Source organism: Gobio gobio, assembly GCF_949357685.1.
Source record: "Gobio gobio genome assembly, chromosome: 17".
In the NCBI taxonomy this organism is placed as follows: domain Eukaryota; kingdom Metazoa; phylum Chordata; class Actinopteri; order Cypriniformes; family Gobionidae; genus Gobio; species Gobio gobio.
The window spans coordinates 9960502-9981385 of NC_137110.1; the positions used below are offsets into that span (position 1 = coordinate 9960502).

General features: G+C 38.1%; 1 protein-coding gene across 2 annotated transcripts in view; it reads left to right on the forward strand.

Moving 5' to 3' along the window:
• camk1a (calcium/calmodulin-dependent protein kinase Ia) overlaps window positions 1-12231 on the forward strand; it is a gene marked incomplete at both ends in the record, with an annotated part of 38288 nt that extends 26057 nt beyond the window's left edge. Inside the window, 7 exons of one of the 2 annotated variants that reach the window (XM_079840876.1) lie at window positions 676-802; window positions 1061-1136; window positions 1656-1768; window positions 2032-2110; window positions 2207-2294; window positions 6338-6506; window positions 12127-12218. In XM_079840876.1, the coding sequence (XP_079697002.1) occupies window positions 676-802; window positions 1061-1136; window positions 1656-1768; window positions 2032-2110; window positions 2207-2294; window positions 6338-6506; window positions 12127-12218 (744 nt within the window). Of the gene's footprint in view, window positions 1-675; window positions 803-1060; window positions 1137-1655; window positions 1769-2031; window positions 2111-2206; window positions 2295-6337; window positions 6507-12126 lie in introns of both variants that reach the window. The other variant, XM_079840875.1, reaches the window with a different exon arrangement.
• Between the last annotated feature and the right edge of the window lie 8653 nt (window positions 12232-20884).

Consider the following 20884-nt stretch of genomic DNA (forward strand, 5'->3'; position numbering starts at 1 on the left):
ATTGTCCATCAACACTCGTGGGCGGGGCCTGTGAAATGTGACGTCACTTTACCAGGATTCTGCAAAGGGCTTGTTCTGAGACACTGCTTATGATTTATGGAGATTTAGAAAAAGGAGTGGGTGGATTTTTACCATTATACGGTGGTTGTTTACACACACTGCCAACACACATTTATGTTCAAACCCATGTAAAAGTGAATTTTGCATAATATGTGCCCTTTAAGAGCCGGGGGTGAAAACTGCAGGGAATCAACCAGGGAACGACACACAGTATTGAGAATTAAAGGTTCATAAACTTTTGAATGGGGTTATTTTAATAATTTTTTTTGTCTTGTGGACTATATGTAAAAATTTTGTATGTAAAACATCTTATTCAGGACAGCACTAAATACAAAATAACATGCATTTGTATCTCTTTTATGTAGTTAAAATTATTCACATTTTCACAGATTCTGCAAGTGGTTCACGTACTTTTTCTTGCCACTGTAATTTGTAACATTTTATTCCTAAAAAATGTAATGAGATATGATATGATTTATCACTTGTCACATCTGATTAGTACACAGTGTTATGCGTATGAGTTCACCAATAGCTGTGCATTAAATGTAGTAAGATGTGATTTGATTTAATGTGATTCAAGGGAAACGTTCAGCAGTTCATTCTCTTTCTGTGCAGCCAGAGAATCTGTTGTACTACAGTATGGAGGAGGACTCCAATATCATGATCAGTGACTTCGGCCTGTCTAAGATCGAGGACTCAGGAAGTGTGATGTCAACTGCCTGTGGGACACCTGGATACGTAGGTATGAATGAGGGCTTTTTTCTGTTCTTTTCAGTCTATCTTACCATCTTTATCAAGGTAATGTGTCTGTTTTTTGAGGCTCTCAGTCGTTTGAAATGCTGCAAAGTGTCAAGTGTTAACATTTCTAAACTGCCTCTTTGATGCTGCCCTCATTCTGTACAAAGCTCAAAAGGAAAGTGAACTAAAGAGAAAAAAAAGGAAACACTGAAAGCATCACTCTCTCTCTCGCTCTCTCTCACACACACACTCTTTCATTCAGCTCCAGAGGTCTTGGCACAAAAACCATACAGTAAAGCTGTAGACTGTTGGTCCATAGGAGTGATTTCTTATATTCTGTAAGTATTTCTTGATTGATTTGTTTGTTTGAGTGTTTGTTTATTTATTTATTTTATTGTCAATTGTATAATTATTTATTGAGTTTTATTTATTGAGTTATTTTTATGTATGTTCAGTCATTTATTGATTGATTTTATTTGTTTATTGTCAATTTTATAGGATTTGTATTATTATTTACAGTAAATTCTTTCATTACAAATTTATTTATTTAATTATTCGTATTTATTGTCAGTTTTCGTTTGTTTATTTATTCTATTTTATAGACAAAAATTTATAATGAATCAACATTATTTTATCAATCAATCAATTTATTTATTTATTTATTTAATTATTTGTATTAATTGTCAGTCCTCATTTATTCATTCATTCATTCATGCCATTTTGTTGTCAGATATGTATAAATAATCAACAAAAATTAATATTTCAATCTAAATCAATATTTAATATTTATAGCCAAATACGTAGAGGGATAAATTACAGTCAGCTGTTTCTTTATTACAAACCTTTGTCTTTGGCAGCTTATGTGGCTACCCTCCATTTTACGATGAAAACGATGCCAAGCTGTTCGAGCAAATTCTCAAAGCCGAGTATGAGTTTGACTCTCCGTACTGGGACGACATCTCTGACTCAGGTAGTTCTATGTAATTGTCATCATGATCCATTATCTTGAGATGCTCTTGATACAAATAACTGATGTGAAAGAAAAGTTTAGACCCTGCAGCTATAGGGCTCAACAGTAGGTGCAGTGCAGCATCGACCAATAGGAGTGCAGACAGTGAAGCTAAAGTGAAGAACACTTTTTTTGAAACTGCTGTTGAGCTCTATTCTGGCCATTTCTATTTTCTTGATGGTTAAACATTGTTTGACAACATTGTCGATCACATTCCGTCCCAGCCAAGGATTTCATCAGTCATTTGATGGAGAAAGATCCGTCTCGGAGATACACATGTGAGCAGGCTTTACAGCATCCATGGTAGGATTACCTAAAAAAAAGTGTTCTGCATGTTTTGACTATATCGGTCCTCTTTTCACCAAAACTGCCTTAGTAATCCATCCTCTACTTTTAAAGGATTTCCGGAGACACCGCTCTTGATAGGAACATTCATGAGTCTGTCAGCGCTCAGATCAAGAAGAACTTTGCCAAAAGTAAATGGAAGGTGAGAATCCCACCACATCACATTTTGCATTGCCTTTTGCCGTTTTTAGAACGCCATGTTTTTTACTGGTCGCTGAGAGTTGAAGAATGTTCAACTTTGAGCAAAACGCAGCGCACATCACTGGCACTTTTCACCCAGCCGTCCAATCACAGTGGAGAAGGGGCGGGACAAATACAAATCCGACCAACCGCCAGATTCTGCGCCGCACAACGTCAACAGATGAAAACAAGCAGTATAATAACGGAACAAAATCATTTCAAACAAGAGCCAGTGCAAATGCTTTACATTGTATCAGCATTTTTATATAGAATCAATACAGAAACAAACTATCTGTGAAATGAGATGCTAGTAATACTTCCGTGGATATTCCGTATCATAAGCAAAGAGTCTTAACTGAAAAAAAACCCGTGCACAGCGAGATGTTTTCAGCAGAGCGCCTAGTGTTTTCAGCTGGCTAAAAATGCTTTGGTGGACACGCGGCCTAAGTCCAAGTTTAAAAAAAGGTCACCCCAGATAAAAAATTGGAACAACCATATGACAAATGTTACTGCTTATAACTAAGTGGAACTTTCTAGAACTGTTTAGAACTTTATGGAACTTTCTATGACTGTTTTTCTAGAACAATCCAATGGGAGAATCGTGATCTCTATTCAAAACAAAACAAAACAATTGTGGTTCAACCAGAATTGTGCAGCTCTACCCTCCTTGTATGATTACCAACAAAAATCATACCTTAGTTTGTCAAGAGATTTAAAGCACCGTTTTTGAAGAGTGCGCATGTGCGTACGTGCTCTAGGACATAAAAAAGAGCCTATTTGAATCTGGAAATTAAGCAAAATAACTGAGAAAAATAAGAATTAGTCCTCAGGTGACATGTCCATAATTTATAGGAAAAAATCTAGCATGAATTCGATCTCAAAATAATTAATTAAAAAGTTATTATTACTCCACCACCTGCGTGACATCATTAACCAACGTGGTTGAGCGACAGATTTGCGACAATACGGTTTCGGGAAACAGTCGTCAGTAGCTAGTTGATTTCTTTAACGATGCATTGTACTATGGTAGTGAAGCAGTGAGTAACGTCGTTGTACGGGAAACGCACCCCAGAGAGAGTTTTTTGATGGGATAAAATGAATGGAGAATATCTTTTGTTTGAGGCCTCAAAGATCCACGGGATTGCCGCCTATGCTTACTCAAATAAGTACTGAGTAATATTAATTAACTACACTCACCTAAAGGATTATTAGGAACACCATACTAATACTGTGTTTGACCCTCTTTCGCCTTCAAAACTGCCTTAATTCTACGTGGCATTGATTCAAAAAGGTGCTGAAAGCATTCTTTAGAAATGTTGGCCCATATTGATAGGATAGCATCTTGAAGTTGATGGAGATTTGTGGGATGCTCATCCAGGGCACGAAGCTCCCATTCCAACACATCCCAAAGATGCTCTATTGGGTTGAGATCTGGTGACCGTGGGGGCCATTTTAGTACAGTGAACTCATTGTCATGTTCAAGAAACCAATTTGAAATGATTGGAGCTTTGTGACATGGTGCATTATCCTGCTGGAAGAAGCCATCAGAGGATGGGTACATGGTGGTCATAAAGGGATGGACATGGTCAGAAACAATGCTCAGGTAGGCCGTGGCATTTAAATGATGCCCAATTGGCACTAAGGGGCCTAAAGTGTGCCAAGAAAACATCCCCCACACCATTACACCACCACACCAGCCTGCACAGAGGTAACAAGGCATGATGGATCCACGTTCTCATTCTGTTTACGCCAAATTCTGACTCTACCATCTGAATGTCTCAACAGAAATCGAGACTCATCAGACCAGGCAACATTTTTCCAGTCTTCAAATGTCCAATTTTGGTGAGCTCATGCAAATTGTAGCCTCTTTTTCCTATTTGTAGTGGAGATGAGTGGTACCCGGTGGGGTCTTCTGCTGTTGTAGCCCATCCGCCTCAAGGTTGTGCGTGTTGTGGCTTCACAAATGCTTTGCTGCATACCTCGGTTGTAACGAGTGGTTATTTCAGTCAAAGTTGCTCTACTATCAGCTTGAATCAGTCGGCCCATTCTCCTCTGACCTCTAGCATCAACAAGGCATTTTCGGGAGTGCCGCATACTGGATGTTTTTTCCTTTTCACACCATTCTTTGTAAACCCTAGATATGGTTGTGCGTGAAAATCCCAGTAACTGAACAGATTGTGAAATTCTCAGACCGGCCCGTCCGGCACCAACAACCATGCCACGCTCAAAATTGCTTAATTGCAAGATGCATGTTTACTAAATTCAAGCATTAAATTCAATTCAATTCAAATTTATTTGTATAGCGCTTTTCACAATACATATAATTTCAAAGCAGCTTCACAGAAAATGCATCTACATTACAATTTAAATTGATTTGTATGCATTTCAGAAATGCACATATACAGAGCACACAGATTAGCTAACTATCTATTATTAATAAATATAATAACTATGGCACATAAATAAGAATTCATGTTGTTAATGAATAGGGTATATAGAGATGAGCATGGAAGAGAAAACAGTGTCTTCACTTTTTACACATTCATTTCCCACATATAATTGAATGAGGAAATGAAAAACAAAAGAAAACAGCCACAACAGACTAGCATGTTGACTAGAACATACATTTTGCTCTCCTTTCTTTCTGGCCAGCAAATTTCTCAATGACTCTCTGATTAAAGTCAGTCATCTCAGTAGTGTCATGACGTTTGCATTGTTCAGTCAGATATTTGAGGTCTCTTACCCCCGTTGTTGTCCACAAAACTTCAGTACCAACACTTTGAAATAAAAGACAGGGAAAGCATTAAAGGGCATTGCTAACAACACATCCAGCCAGCCACCTACGTTTCTCATAACAAGCGCGTGGAGCTCCGAGTGTAGTTTCATCCTCTGTCACTGGCCTGCTGCTGGATCTGTAAATCGCGTTGGTCCGGTTCGGGATCTTCCAACGAACGCCTTGCGAAATAATTTGGTTTAACTTCTGCCATCTCTACGAAACTGATCATCCTAAACGTTTTGGGGGAGTCGAAGTGACTGTGTCGCCCGCGCACTTTCACCTTAGTGACCAAGAGCGGAAAGTTGAATGACAGGTGACGAGAACCAATCAGATTGGATAAAATAACACACATCCAATTCTGATTCACCAGGGACGCAACGACCTGCGTCCGGAGGAGGATCTTTAAGAACCAATTAGAGACCAGCTTCAGGTCACATGCTGCCCGTATATTTTTACTCAGATAGACATCCATTTATCCGGCGTCCCTCACGCATGAAAGCGCATGAAACATATTGAAGAACATATAAAATAGTTAACAAGCCAGTTTTTATTAAATGCTGAGGCTCTTACTAACAGCCAGCACATCGTATGAGTAAACTATTTTATTTTATTTCACTTTTATATCATTTTTGTATAAATGTATATTTCTGGAATTTTGATGGGAACTCTATTGACCAGCTGCCTCTGGTTGATTAGATAATTGCATTAATGAGAAATTGAACAGGTGTTCCTAATAATCCTTTAGGTGAGTGTACTTACTATAAAGTTACGATTAGTGTTAGTTACTTGTACTTATGCATAATTTACTGTTATTACTATAGTAAGTATGTGTAACTATATCACCTTAAAATAAAGCGTTACCTAACATTGGATGGATTTATTCAAACATATATTAAATATTCAAGAGCAGGTTGAGTATAAATATAACTAATATGTAATATACTGCATATATTTAGCAACATTTTCCTCTCTAAGTTAATTTTTCTAGCTAACTATCGCGCTATGGACATTGAATGGTTTTCCTAAGGTAAACTGAATGTTACGGGACGTTACAAGCTGTTTTATTAACGTCTTTTTGCGATTGAAACAGATTACATGAGACATGATATATTTCATAGGCTGCTACAAATTATGTTTAGTGAAGTTCTGTCCTCATTAATCTCACATAAATGCTCTCCGTTTGTAAACATATTTTAGAGGCACATTATTGTTTGTTCTTGTCCTTGTAGCAAGCATTCAACGCGACAGCAGTGGTTAGACACATGCGGAGACTGCAGCTGAGCACCAGCCTAGAGGGGCCAAGTCAAATCACCAGCACCAGCCCCTACCACAGACACCTGCTCCTCCCTGCCAAAGAGCTCGACCAGGAGGAGGAGGAGGAGGAGGAAGAGGAGAGCGGTAAGTTGGAGATCATTCTCGAATGAACGCCGCATACAATCCATCCTAAACAATATGCAGGAATTATTATGTACCAGTTTTAGTACAGGGTTCCTGTGGGGCATTAAAAAGTCTTAAAATCTGAAATTAGAGTCTCTCTTAAAAAGTCTTAAATATTTGTATTTTTTCTGCTAGGCATTACATTTTGAGACAAGTGCTGCATCCCAATTCGCCTACTTATACTATGCCCTAAAGGTATGTACACGTTTTGTGAAGAAAAAGAACATACTTTTGAGGGTGTAGCAGAATAGTAGACAAGCTCTGGGACATATTTCTTCATTATAACTGCATCTTTAATGAACAGCTCTGTCGCTTAGTTATGTGCATCCTGTCACCGTTTTACTGCTCTGTCAATCATCTGTTTCGAATAGCCTACTAATTTGGACGGATAATTTGCAAATTGGGATGCAGCAAAGGTCTTAAATGGTACGATATACACACACACAAAATCATGGACATGATTCGAAAAGGCTAAATGGCCCTGAAAAAAATAGTCACAATTGTACTGTTCGTGGTCAAAAATGAACGCATCGGAAACAAATGGGACTCGGACTAACAAACCAGTGGAAATGTTTGGTACTGCGCCCAAACAAAATATTATGAGATATCAACCTCAGAGACTTACGGAGCCCCGCACATGACATGTAGGAAAAAAATAGTAAGCTAAACCGTGCTCACGATTTGCTAATTCGTTCCCTCGATTTATAGATTGTACGCACGGTTTAGCAAGTCGAGGGAACGAAATAGTAAATCGTCCACACGGTTTAGCAAATCAAGTGAAACGTCACTTTTTCAGTCATCAAAGATTCAATTATTGTTGTGCAGAAAAAAAATATACATACATCGTTACACACCTCGGGTCGTTAGTGACCCTATACAATTTTTACAAAAATGAATGGGAATACAGGCATTCTTTTATAATTTTATTTTTGCTTTCTTGTTATATTGTTTATAATGAATTGATTGAGGAATACGAAGAGGGTTGATATCTAACTTTAAAAATGAATGGGGACGAGGGAAGCGAATGACGTCCCGGGTCACTAAAGACCCGAGGTATGCGTTTAAGTGTTAAAAAAGTGGTTAACAGGTAATAAATGGATCATAACTATTCCATAAATATAATTTAATATAATAGTCACAATTGTACTGTTCGTGGCCAAAAATGAACACATTGGAAACAAATGGGACTAGGACTAACAAACCAGTGGAAATGTTTGGTACCCGCGCAAACAAAAGTTTATGAGATATCAACCTCAGAGACTTAAAGCTACACTGTGTGATATTTTCCCCCATCTAGTGGTGAACTTGTATATGACCATCCAGTGAAGTTTAGTTTCTGTTCTGTTCAATTCCGATTTCGTTTTAACTCCTACGGTGGCCGATTTAGTCCAAGATTAATATGGCTTCCAGTTCGACCTCGTCCACATTCGACACGGTGCCTGTGGGATATTCTGTGCGCAGTGGGATGGTTGGAACTCAACTGGCCTAATTATTCGGCTAGAAAGAACTGCAGCTAATCCAGAGTGAACTTTGATGATAGTAATGTTTATTCAGTCATCCAATTGCAAGGCATAAACAGGTTTGCGTGGATATGTACATAAATGTGGTTTCTGTGAGAGAACAAATAAGGATGGTAAATATACATACACAGTTAAGAACTGTATAACTATACTTATACGTTACATTTGTATAATGTAACCGTAAACCAGAGCTTATTGTACCAGATATAGGCGCTAAATGCAGCTCCATTAAAAGGAGCGGAGCTGCCGCTGCTAACAAGCGGTGTCGGGTTACAAAAGTGTGTGCGCAGGTAACAAGTGTTAATATGCCGATCAGACCTGATACATATTTCCATCAACATACATTACAAGCAAATATTTTCTATAAACGAATAAACATTGTTAATAACTGAATGACTATTCAAATATAGGTGAGCATTACGCTATTGTATGTTGACACAAAAATACTTCTGAGGTAACATCAACTGAATTACATGATGACACACTCTGAAACACATCCACAATGACAATAATAACTATTATTACTTACGGAGTTATTAACGCACAGAAATACCACACAAGGAAAAACAGACTTTTGAGGAATAAACAAGCCAGGAAAACTCCGTATAACTCTGTTACTGGAGCTGCTGAGATGAAAACTCTCTGCGCATGCACCAGACAAGTCTGAACAAGTTGACGCGCACAGTGTTAAAACCGGTTAAAACGCCAAAGGCGAAGCTTGAATTTACGGGTATGTCCCTCTTTGGCTAATGTACTTTCAAGATGGAGGGGCAACATGGCGACCACCGTTAGATCCCATTACCTTATGTATTTTCAATGGCATATTATAAACTTACGAGAATACTTTATTACTTGAAAGAAGTAAATATACATTAATGAGCACATATATTTTTGAAAGAACTAAGTGTTTTTAGCTAAGAATAGACTAAAAAAGTTACACAGTGTAGCTTTAAGGAGCCCCGCACATGACATGCAGGAAAAAAAATAGTAAGCTAAACCGTGCGGACGATTTGCTAATTCGTTCCCTCGATTTATAGATTGTACGTATGATTTAGCAAGTCGAGGGAACGAAGTAGTAAATCGTCCGCACGGTTTAACAAATCGAGGGAACTAATTAGTAAATCGTCTGCACGGTTTAGCAAATCGAGGGAACAAATTAGTAAATCGTGAGCACAACTGACTTTCTTTTTCTTGCACGTCATGTGCAGGGCTCCGTATTAAACTTCTATTACTTTTTTCACATCAGCAATAATATGACAAGTTTTTTAAATAAAGAAACCAAACTTAAGTTGTTGCTCCAAAGCATACAAGATTTACAACATTTAGACATTTGGTCTATGTTAACCCTTAAATGCATAAATGTTTTGGCCATCATTATTACATTTACGGGGCTTTAGTGACCTGTCGCGACTTGCGATAATATAAAACTCCCCTGATATTAGAGTAACAATTACAGAAGAATAAAATAAAGCTGTTACCTTTTGGAGCTGGGAAGGGTTCATTTTGATATACACCATCATCACTGTCCTCGTCAGAGCTCATTCCCATAGGCGTCGATTTCGGGGGAGACGGGGGGGACGCGTACCCACCAGATTTCGTCATGAGTCCTTTTGTACCCACCACTTTTCTTTTTTTTTTTTTAAACCTCGAGTTCAATTTTGCGGTGAAGCATTGCTGACACACACATATTATTTTTTCCACTCAATTGTGTCGTAATAACGATATCTTATGTCGTTTTAACTACATCTTTTGTTGTAAAAACGTTTGAAAAGCAGAAGCAAGCTCCGTAAAATAGGCTCTTCCGCTGCCTGTATTAGTGGCAGTGCCCATAACACGAAATTGTTGTAATGGATTGATGTAGCCTATACAGTTCTTAACAGCCATGGGTAGCAGGTGCCATGGACCGCTCATGATTTAGCGTAATGACGGACCCCGGTGCAGCCACAAATATCATAATTATCTATAGGCTAGGCCTACTGTAATTGAGACATTCAAGAAATGTATTAAAAAGAAAGACGCTTTCAGCCTTACTCAAAGTAGAGCCCTACATTTCTGCCCGAGCCCGACGGGCCCCGACTTTATTACACCCTAGGGCCGGGCTTCGGGCCAATTTTCCAGTCATAGCCTACCTCAGACGCGGGCCGGGCTTCGGGCTTTTTTAGGCTATAGGACGGCGCTTTGCAACACGCATCGCCGCAAATGAGTAAAGCAAGCCAACACGCAAACTGCCACAAGTGAAACTGAAAATAAGCTAAGTTTTAGATGCTCAAAAGCACAATCATCTTCATTAAAATTAATGAGACTAAATGCTCTTACCAGTGTTTAGGTCGCTCGTTCTCATAATGCGGTCTTTGATGTTGAAAAGAGCTGATGAATAAAATACTCATATCGGTTGATTTCGTTGACATGAACTCCGTTAAATGTGCATATAGCACGGGAATTGAAGATCGGATATATATTCATTTCGCGGAGAGGTGTAGCCTAAGGTAAGACAACCAGCATGTTTTTTATTTTTAATTATTTGTTTAGATTGTGTAGCCCGTTTTGTTTGCGCGCGCCGTTGCGATCTGCCTGCCTCATCTTGTCAAAAATGCCTTTTTACTGTGATAGTGGTGATAATAGGCTAAACGTTTAAACGATGCTTTAAGTGTTTTTTATGAATTTAATAAGCAAGACAAGTCAAGTGTTGATTTCAGAGGCTAAAGTGTTGGGTTAACTCACTGTCGGCCGCTTGGTCGTCACTTTAAAAAGCAAAAACTTTAGTTTAACAAACATTAAATGCTTTAAACATTTTTCTAAATTAACTTAATAAAGAAACAAAACGAAATATAGGCCTATCTACTTTGACATTAAAAACAAAACTGAACTATTTTAATGGCTGTAACTAATGTGTAATAGGGAGGATAAAAAAAACACGGGCTCCAGTGGGACTCTGATAATGAAGTGGTAAAAGAAATTGCAAAAATGAAAAATATTAAAGAATTTGCGGGGCGCTTTCGTCGGCATGAGTAAGATAGGCTATAAGACCCGCAATATGTCTCTCATCTGACATTTTTATTTATTTACATTAGTAAGCTGCAGGACATAGTCTTTCAAAACATGACCTGCGCGAAAGAGAAAAAAAAATTTACCCAGCACTTCTGAAAATGCACTTCTGAATGCGTCTCTGTCCCCAGCACATTTCAAACCAAACTGACGCCCATGCTCATTCCCCAGTACATTCAGAATCTGGCTCATATTCCCGATCTCAAACATGTTCTCAAAGCTATCATTTTCATCATCTTCAAATTCAATATTTTGATCACTGACAGCTTATTCACCAGATCCACAATCGAGTGACAGTGCCACTAATATTTGACTGTGTTCAGTACTTGCTCTGCAGTAAATCGCTGAGACATTTCAAGTTTTTCTGATGATTCTTCCTATTCTTTTGTTTTCTGCCTGTGGTAAATACGAGTGAAATGTCACTTCCTCATTGTGTATCAGACATTGCCACCTTGTGGAATAAGTGTAAATTGCAGTTTTTCAGTCATTAAAGATTCAATTATTGTTGTGCAGAAAAAAAATATACATACACTGTTACACACCTCGGGTCGTTAGTGACCCTATGCAATTTTTACAAAAACGAATGGGAATACAGGCATTCTTTTATAATTTTATTTTTGTTTTCTTGTTATATTGTTTATAATGAATTGATTGAGGAATACGAAGAGGGTTGATATCTAACTTTAAAAATGAATGAGGACGAGGGAAGCGAATGACGTCCCGGGTCACTATAGACCCGAGGTATGCGTTTAAGTGTTAAAAAAGTGGTTAACAGGTAATAAATGGATCATAACTATTCCATAAATATAATTTAATATAATAAAATCTAACCTAAAGATGCAAAATATTAAATAAAAACATTATCAAACTAAAATATAGTACATTAATTTCATTGGGGGAAAAAACTTAAATTTTTGACTGCCACGTGAGCAGCACCAGAGTTTTAATAGTTTTAATAGTTAACAATAACAACACTTTAATATGAGATCCTGTTTTCACATAACTTTGATGTTTAGGTTCCCCCAGCGCAGACGGCCGTCGAGGCAGTGCCGATCGGGATAGTCTTAGGAGCTGTGCTTACTGCTGCCGACCGACCAGCAGGATCTGAAGCGGAACTCTGAGCCCAGCGGAACCCGGTGGAACCCACACATGCACGCCCACCGCTCCAGTCTGACCCGGAACACAGAGCTTTCCTGGTAACATGCACTAGTGCTGCTGGTGGGACATGAGAGGAGAGCGTGATCGTTCCAGACATTCAGACTTGGGTATATCATTGACAGATATGTAACTCCTCTATTTTAACCATTTAATTTAGTCTGATTAATATTTCTGTACCCCAACCAAAGACAAAAATGTGTTTAAGTTGTATATTTATGTAAGGTTTCATTATTTTATTATATTATTATTATTATTATTTTTAAAGAAAACGTTCAGGTCTGTACCCTGTAGCAATTTGGACTTTCTTGGAAAGCCACTAGTTATACAATGTCTTAAATTATTATTAATGTCTTAATAAGCCCCATTTGCTCAGGCGATAAATTCATGAGGAAAAAAGATAAAGTCATATCATCATTAATACATTTTTATATGGAAGCTCGTTTCTGCCACAGAATACAAAAGGTAATTGTGACTTTTTACTAGGGGTGAACGACCTCAGATTTTTGTTTTAAGTCGACATTTATGTGATTTAAAGTCGAGTCGACTAGTCGCTGATGAGCTGAGACTGAACGTGTGTTGTTGTGCACAGCTATGGCAAATGACACCGCGCTGCCCACAAGGCTATTGCTCCTACATAACAGCTTATTTTTATCAGTTGTCTTGTCTTTGGGTCATTATATTTCTCACAGATTTCTGCTCGTTCGAAATCAGACACAGATAAAACAGCACAGTAAAGATTACCTTTATATGAATGCATTAGTGAGAGAGCGATTGCTTGTGAATTCATTTTACTTGGCAGCGTCTCTCTACTAATAGTCAAGCTGTGGGTTTTGGTTACTAAGAAATATATGCTAGAACTTTTCATTTTCTAAGCTATTTTATTGATGAATCACAGAAAAGAGTTGACAATACATTTCTGCACTACTGAATGTTTGTGTGTGCGCGTGATGTGCGAGCTACTGTTTATGTGTGCGTGTTACAATGCAGCAGCGCATTAGTTTAGAGCGGCGATTAACTTACGTGCACAATAAGCTGTTTAAGATGTGCATTCACCCGATTGAGCATCCAGATGGTATAATTAAAGATATCTTGTGGAGTCATTTTAACTGTTGGAAACGGAGCGTAAAAGTGGACTCACCCTGTTGCGCCCACTATATGCCATGACCAGCGACTAGTCGACGTCAAGCTTAAAGAGCACCTATCATGGAATTTAGAAATGTACCTTTCATGTAGTGTGTAACATAGATCTAAGTGAACAAAAACATCCTGCAAAGTTTGAAATATGACAGTGCACCGTCCGTATATATAGTTATTTTCTTTCAAAAGTAAGAGTCGACTCTGAGTCATTTTTAAGAATCGTTAGAAGACCGAAGCTTTTTCTCTGACTAGATGACGTCAACTTGTCAAGTTATTTGAATACGATACGCCCACTTATTGCGCTCCAAGACGCCAGTGAAAACTAGAAAACATCATGGCGACGAGACGCTGTGTTCTGAAGTGTGACTCAAAAGCAAACTTTTTTCATCTGCCCAAGGATGAGCATTTGAAGACTAAGTGGCTTGAAGACAAACCATACATCGTCGCGATTGGGTGTTTATTAGTCTTCAAATGTCTCTATTTGCATGTTTCGCGATCTCAGAAAGCTTTTATTATGGACTTCTATTATGGCACATGGTTCTTCTTCGTCTGTCTGTACCATATGGACTACATGTGCACAGAGCGCCATCCGGCTGCCAGTGTGAATTGAAAACAACACATAAGAGACTCAATCGCTCATGATTAGGCTACATCTGCGCATTTTGAGGAAGTATTGAATAAAGAATACTCCTCTGTTTAGAAATTTGACACAGACATATGAGAATCTATCAATATGTCTCCTCATCTGCACACTTTTGAACTAAAATCCCTGAGGGATGTTGATTTGTCGCGAGTCTTCGTGAGGAGAATAGAGGAGTTTTTTTATGAATGAGATCAGCTGAGGCTCATATTACAATCAAACGGTACAGACGCGGTTTTCATAATCATAACTCCTGACACATATTAACAAATAACTGTCACTATAAGACTTTGATGGGCGTTCCGTTTCCGAAAATATCTGCACAGACTAAACCAATCACAACTGACTGGGTCATCGGACCAATCACCGCAGATTAGCGTCACGTAAAGGCGGGTTTTGAAAAGTGAATCACTAAAGGAATCATTTGAGAATCGCTGTCAAAACAGGTAAAAATAAATGCATATTATAAGAAAACTAAAGTCTTTTTTGTCATTGCATGCATGCAAAACTGTTGTTGGGGACTTCTAAAACAATATTTGGAACATTTTAAATGCCATAATAGATGCTCTTTAAAGCGTTATGTCAGAGCATTAAAATCGAGTAGTCTGTGCAACACCTTCTTTTTACATCTCGCAATTTTGAAAAAAAAATTATTAGTCGCAGTTGCAAGAAAATAGTCAGAATTGTGAAATATACTGTATACTCGCAATTGTGAGTTATAAAGTTTATGTCTCGCAACTGTGTTTACATCTCACAATTCTGACTTTATAGGTCAGAATTGTGGGATATAAACTCAAAAAGTCACAATTGTGAGATGCAAACTCACAATTCGGACTTTTTGAGTTTGTGACAATGTGACTATTTCCCAGAATCACAATTCAGACTATAACTTGCAATTGTACGTTTATATCTCATAAACTCATCAGAATTACGAAATGTAAACTCGATTGCAAGAAAAAAAGTCAGAATTGTGAGAAAAAGTCTCAGTTACCTTTTGTATTTTTTTATTCAGTGGTCGAAACAACAAATTTCAATATTTTCATGGCTTAATCCATCGTGGTTTTGCTTTATAAAGCCTGTTGGGTAGAGATGTCCATGTCGTTGATTTTGTGATCTGGTTCAGACTGGCTCTGTAGTGCAAATTGGTGGTACAAAACTGCATAATGGAGTCAGAGCAGGAGTTTTTCCAAGCTCAAACGGATATCACTTGATCTTGTTGTGGGTGTAAACCTTCATATGAAGCATGTGGACAGAACAGTGGTTAATCATGATGGGGTTAAGAGATTTGAGCCACAATACAGATGCTTTTTATTTTACACCTGGATTAAATGCACTATCAAACCTGGATAATCCACGTTTTCTAAATAAAATTTAATTTCCAGTTTTAGACTTTACGGGGCAAAAGTAGTCTGTAGCTCCATTTCAAAACCTAGTGAGGATGCGTCAGATACATACTCCTGGTCCAAAATTATGCTGCCTTTTTAAGACGCCTCATTTTTGGACAAGAATTTTTGCAGAGAAGGCAATCTCATAATGCAGTGCAACAAGTTCCGTAACTATATTTTATTAAATAGCAAAAAGTATAAATAGAAATACCCATCTAACAGAGCAATAGGGCAATATACTTTTAAAGTTATGATGAATTCTTCCAGTAACGTTAATAGAATGTTCATTTAAAGTTATCTGGTGCAGTATTCACAAAACATCTTAAGGCTAAAAGTAGCTCCTAACTTGCCAATTTAGGAGAAACTCATAGCATTAGTTCTGCCAGGGCACGTTAGTCACTGACTGTCAGCTTATCACGTCTACCTATAGGAATGCGATGCTTATCACAGCGTGCATATAAGCTCCTTCAGTATCATCAGCTGCTATCGCGTTCTCCGGAGCTAATTACCCTCCTCCATCCCCAGCTCCTCCTCTCGTCAGTCAGGATTTGGCGTTCTGATTCCCCCTGAATCCGACTAAATTCCCGAATTATGTTGTACATTTAAATATCGACATTAATGATATCTGCAATACATCGTTGGTTCTGTTCTGTTTACCCTAGGGGGGTTTATCACTGCTCTGCTAGGCTGCATGGATGCGCAGGGAGTTCTTGCCCAGAACAGAACCATACCGCCAGTCTAAACGATATGCTAATTGTCTATCACTTTGACGATAGTGATCCTTACAGAAATAATGGGCGTGTCAGTTTTAGGACTCTTTTTTTCTATTTTACAAAGCATTTTAGTAGTAAAAGCTCCTAAATCGAAACACTAGGAGTAGTCAAGAGGACGCCTAAGTCCCTAAGACCAAACAAAAAAAAAAACCTAATGGCTGTTGCGGACCTTTCTCCCCTTTCTCTCTTCCACTTCGGTTCCTTCTACTCGATGTCTATCATAACAAAAAGACAAAAATGTATTTATTTATTTAATAAATAAATGCGAAATAAATAAATAAATAATTAGTAATGTCTGATTACCTGTGGCAGTTGTTTCACGAGTTCACACTTACAAATGATCGGATTGAGTAAAAGAGTAAAATAAGCCTAAGGGTGGCGGAGGGATGCAGAAAACTGTCGAGGTAACTAGGTGAATTGGCCGTGTGTACTGTATATATGCCTCCTCCTAAACTTTGTTTATAAAACATAATTTGTCGCTTCAATTCTGCAATCTCTCGAGATGCAGACATGTAAGAGGCTGAGAATCAGAACATATACTTGTTTAATTAGTGACACTTAGCCTACTTTTTAAAACCTTTATTTGAATATGCAATTCAAATATGTATATGTATATATGTATTCAAATATAGCAGCATGATACCTTGTTCTACAATATTTCTATGATTAAATCACTGACAGAGACCTGTCCCCCGTCAGCCAATCACTGTGGCCATAGTTAGTAAGCGCGATGACATCATCCATAGCAACGAGGTTAACCCCGCCCCGTCTCTTAGCTTAAAGGGTTAGTTCACCCAAAAATGAAAATTCTGTCATTAATTACTTACCCTCATGTCGTTTGTAAGACCTTTGTTCATCTCCGGAACACAAATTAAGATATTTTTGTTGAAATCCTGGGCCTCTGACGAGAAATCACGATGCAGCACGAAGCATGCGCGAGAATATGACGTAGCGCTGATGGAAGCGAGGAACTTTGTTTACAAGCAGAGGAAGACGAGGGAACGCCGGCTCTACGTCATATTCTCACACATGCGTCGTGATGTTTCGTGAGTTCTTGTCAGAGGCCCAGACGGAAGACAAGAACTTGTTGAATAAAGTCATTATTTTGATGGGGGGTTTTTGCGCACAAAAACTATTCTCGTCGCTTGATAAAATTATTGTAGAACCACTGTAGTGAGATGGACATTTTAACGACGTCTTTAGTACCCTTTCGAACTCTTAGTGCTAAGATCAAATGTTTTGTGAATACGGCCCCTGGTCTTTAATAACACTATCAAAACATTAGCACACAAATTTTGTTTTATACATCATTTGTGGAACATTTTTCTGAAACATTTAAGTTGGACATAAGTCTGTTTACTAAACGTTACTACTTACTAATTCTTTCCGATGGTTCAGAGAACATTCAAAAGTAACGTTCCCATAACGCATGCAAAATGATAAAATACAGAAAACGTTTGCTTAATGTTTCCTATAATATTCATATAACCAAGAAAAAATTTTTTTAAAACCAGAATGTTCTGAGAACATTCTAAATAATGTTTTCATAACTTAATGGGAACATTAGCTAAATGTTATTTTATTTTTGTTAGATGGTACTGACTATTTTACCCAATATTTGTGAAAGCTATCTAGATTTAAGGCCTGTTAACACCAATGATGATAACTATAATGATAAAAAAAAATCTTTCTAAATATTAAGGAATAGCAGCTGTCCACAACGACACAGAGAAACGATATCGCTGGAATCACTTTCAGAATGATTTTTCCAGCTGATGAATGATAAAAAATAACCAATCAGAATCCTCCCTGCTTTTAAAAAGTGTGAGCATTTAAAGGAACACGCCGACTTTTTGGGACTTTAGCTTATTCACCGTATCCCCCAGAGTTAGATAAGTCCATACATATCATTCTTAACTCTGTCTGACGCACCCACCGCTAGCCTAGCTTAGCACAAAGACTGGAGGTAAATGGCTCCAGCTAGCCTACTGCTCAATAAGTGACAAAATAACGCCAACATTTTCCTATTTACATGTTGTGATGTGTCTAGGAACTATACTCTCATACCTGCGCAATAATCTAGGAACTTTGTTGCCGTACTATGGGTGCAGCGGTGCAATGATATTACACATCGGCTGAAAATAGGCTTACTTCCGTCAACATAACCAATGTGACAACCTGCTTGCACAGAGAGCGTGCTGGGGGACTATTTTCAGGCGCTGTGTAATATCATTGCGCCGCTGCACCCATGGCACGACAGAAAAGTTCCTTGATCGTAATACACGATGTAACTAGACACATCACAACATGTAAATAGGAAAATGTTGGCGTTATTTTGTCACTTATTGAGCAGTAGGCTAGATGGAGCGTTTACCTCCAGTCTTTGTGCTAAGCTAGGCTAGCGATGGGTGCATCAGACAGAGTTATGGCACGCACGGAGATAAGAATGGTATGTATGGACTTACCTAACTCTGGGGGATACCGTGAATAAACTAAAGTCCCAAAAAGTCGGCGTGTTCCTTTATGTCTAATATAGTTATCATTAGTTATCTTTATAGTTATTGTTCTTGGTTTGAACAGGCCTTTATGCTTTTTTAAAAAGTATTGCACTGTTAGCTTAGCAACATGCTGGCATCATACTTCAATCAATTGTGAGTTGAGTTTTGTATGCGCTTCACATGAGAGACTCTATTTGTTGCTTTAAATCAGTGACTTCTGAGATTATATTTAAACTAAAATGCTGCCTTGGAAGGTTTTGGAACAGCTGTTGATTAAGTACATTGTCGTGACATTACTGATTAAGTTTGCAACCAAAATGATTTATCTGTCCATGATTATCCGTTTTTTCCCGGTGCATGTTGTGTGTGTGCTGATTGGTTGATTTGTTAAGGTTCTTTTGTTTGGGTCGCTGGCCATAATCTGCACTGTTCTCGTGTGCAGAAGACGTCTAATGTTTGCATGACCTCGTACAAATTTGTTTACAAGAGCGATGATCAAAACATAAAATATACATATTCATATCTTTTCCACTATGCTATTCGCAAAATGAAACTATTGCCGTCATGTCATTTTGCAATTGGAGGGAACAAGATATTGACACTTGACTAAATCAGTTTTTTCTTTGTAAAATATATACATGTTCTGTTTTAAAACAAAAATGTTGATTTAACATATTAAGAACTCAGTACTGGCCTTACATTCAAACTGGATTGAAACAAAAAGAACAATGCAAGAACATTTTAGTAAATTCATCAGTATATATCATATGCATACCAATTTGAGCACATGACACATGAAATGAATACAAAATAAAAAAAATTGGGTCCCACTTTATATTGTGGCTCTAGGGCTTTTCACACTTGAAATAGTTAACCCTGGGTCATTCTAAACTGAATCCTGGGTTATCTTGCTTCACCGGGTTAACATTAATCCTGGCTATTCATAAACTGACGTTACACATTGATTACATTCCTAAACCCTGTGTTAACGTTCTTATTTGCGGGGTCAGTGAATGCAGCACGCATCCTATTCACATAAAAGCTAGCATTGCGCATCTTCATATTGCAGACTGTACTATTGAGTTTATGATGAATGGATACTTCGGACTATAAAGGTAAGAATGAAATGGTCTCTTCTTCAGTCAAATTGTCACATTTTCTGTCAGCATTTGAAAATTTTCCTCGCAAATGCTGAATTTACTGTTTATATACAATGTGCAGTGTTTCAATGGCTGCATCCGAAAACTTAGGCTGCTGACTTGTTGCCTCGCTGCCTTATCAGGCAATGACTCTGTAGCGGCGTTTGTGCACGAAGGTACCTCACAAAACTGATTTCGTACAGACTTCTGAGGCAGTTTAATGATGTACAGCAAAATCAAATGAGCTTTTGGCGAGAACTAAACCAATATTTAATAACTACAGTAGTCATTTCTCGATAGAAATTACATCAGAAGTGGAAAACGTTGGTCAAAAATGCAAATTTTCACAAACTGACTCGCAACTTTCAGACCCCATCTTTCTTTTCTAGCTCAACTGTCACAGAACGAAAGCACAGGATTGTGGGATATCAAAAGCAGTGAAGGATACATCTATGCTGCCTTCAAAAATCTGTTGCTAAGATTCTAGCTTTAACATTTTAACACCGCAGCGTTTTACACTGTACAAGTTTTGGCACCGCAATACAAGTTTGGAGCAGTTTTTGCGCAGTTAACTCCGCATTGAGGTGCCAAACTTGTGCAGTGTGAAGCGATGCGGTGTTAGAATGTCACAACTAGATGCTTAGCAACCGACTACCAATCGCGTGCCTTATATTCAAGCGCTTTGGGCAGTTACGGAAACTGCGCGTCGTGCGCGATGTATATAAACAGTCGTTTCGTGACGGAAAACGTGACAATTGGAGTGAAGAAGAGACCCTTTCATTCTTAAATTTTATAGTTCTTACCAAAGTGTTAATATAACAATTTGCAAATACTGACGTTAACCCGGGGTTTAGGAATGTACAGTGTGAAACAGCAGTTTATGAATACCCAGGATTAACTCTTAACCCCGGGGTAAATTTTGAGCAGTGTGAAACGCAAAGCAAGATAACCCAGGATTCAGTTTACCCGGGGTTTAGAATGACCCAGTGTTAACTATTTAAAGTGTGAAAAGCCCTTTATTAGTGTGAAACGTTCCTTTACCCG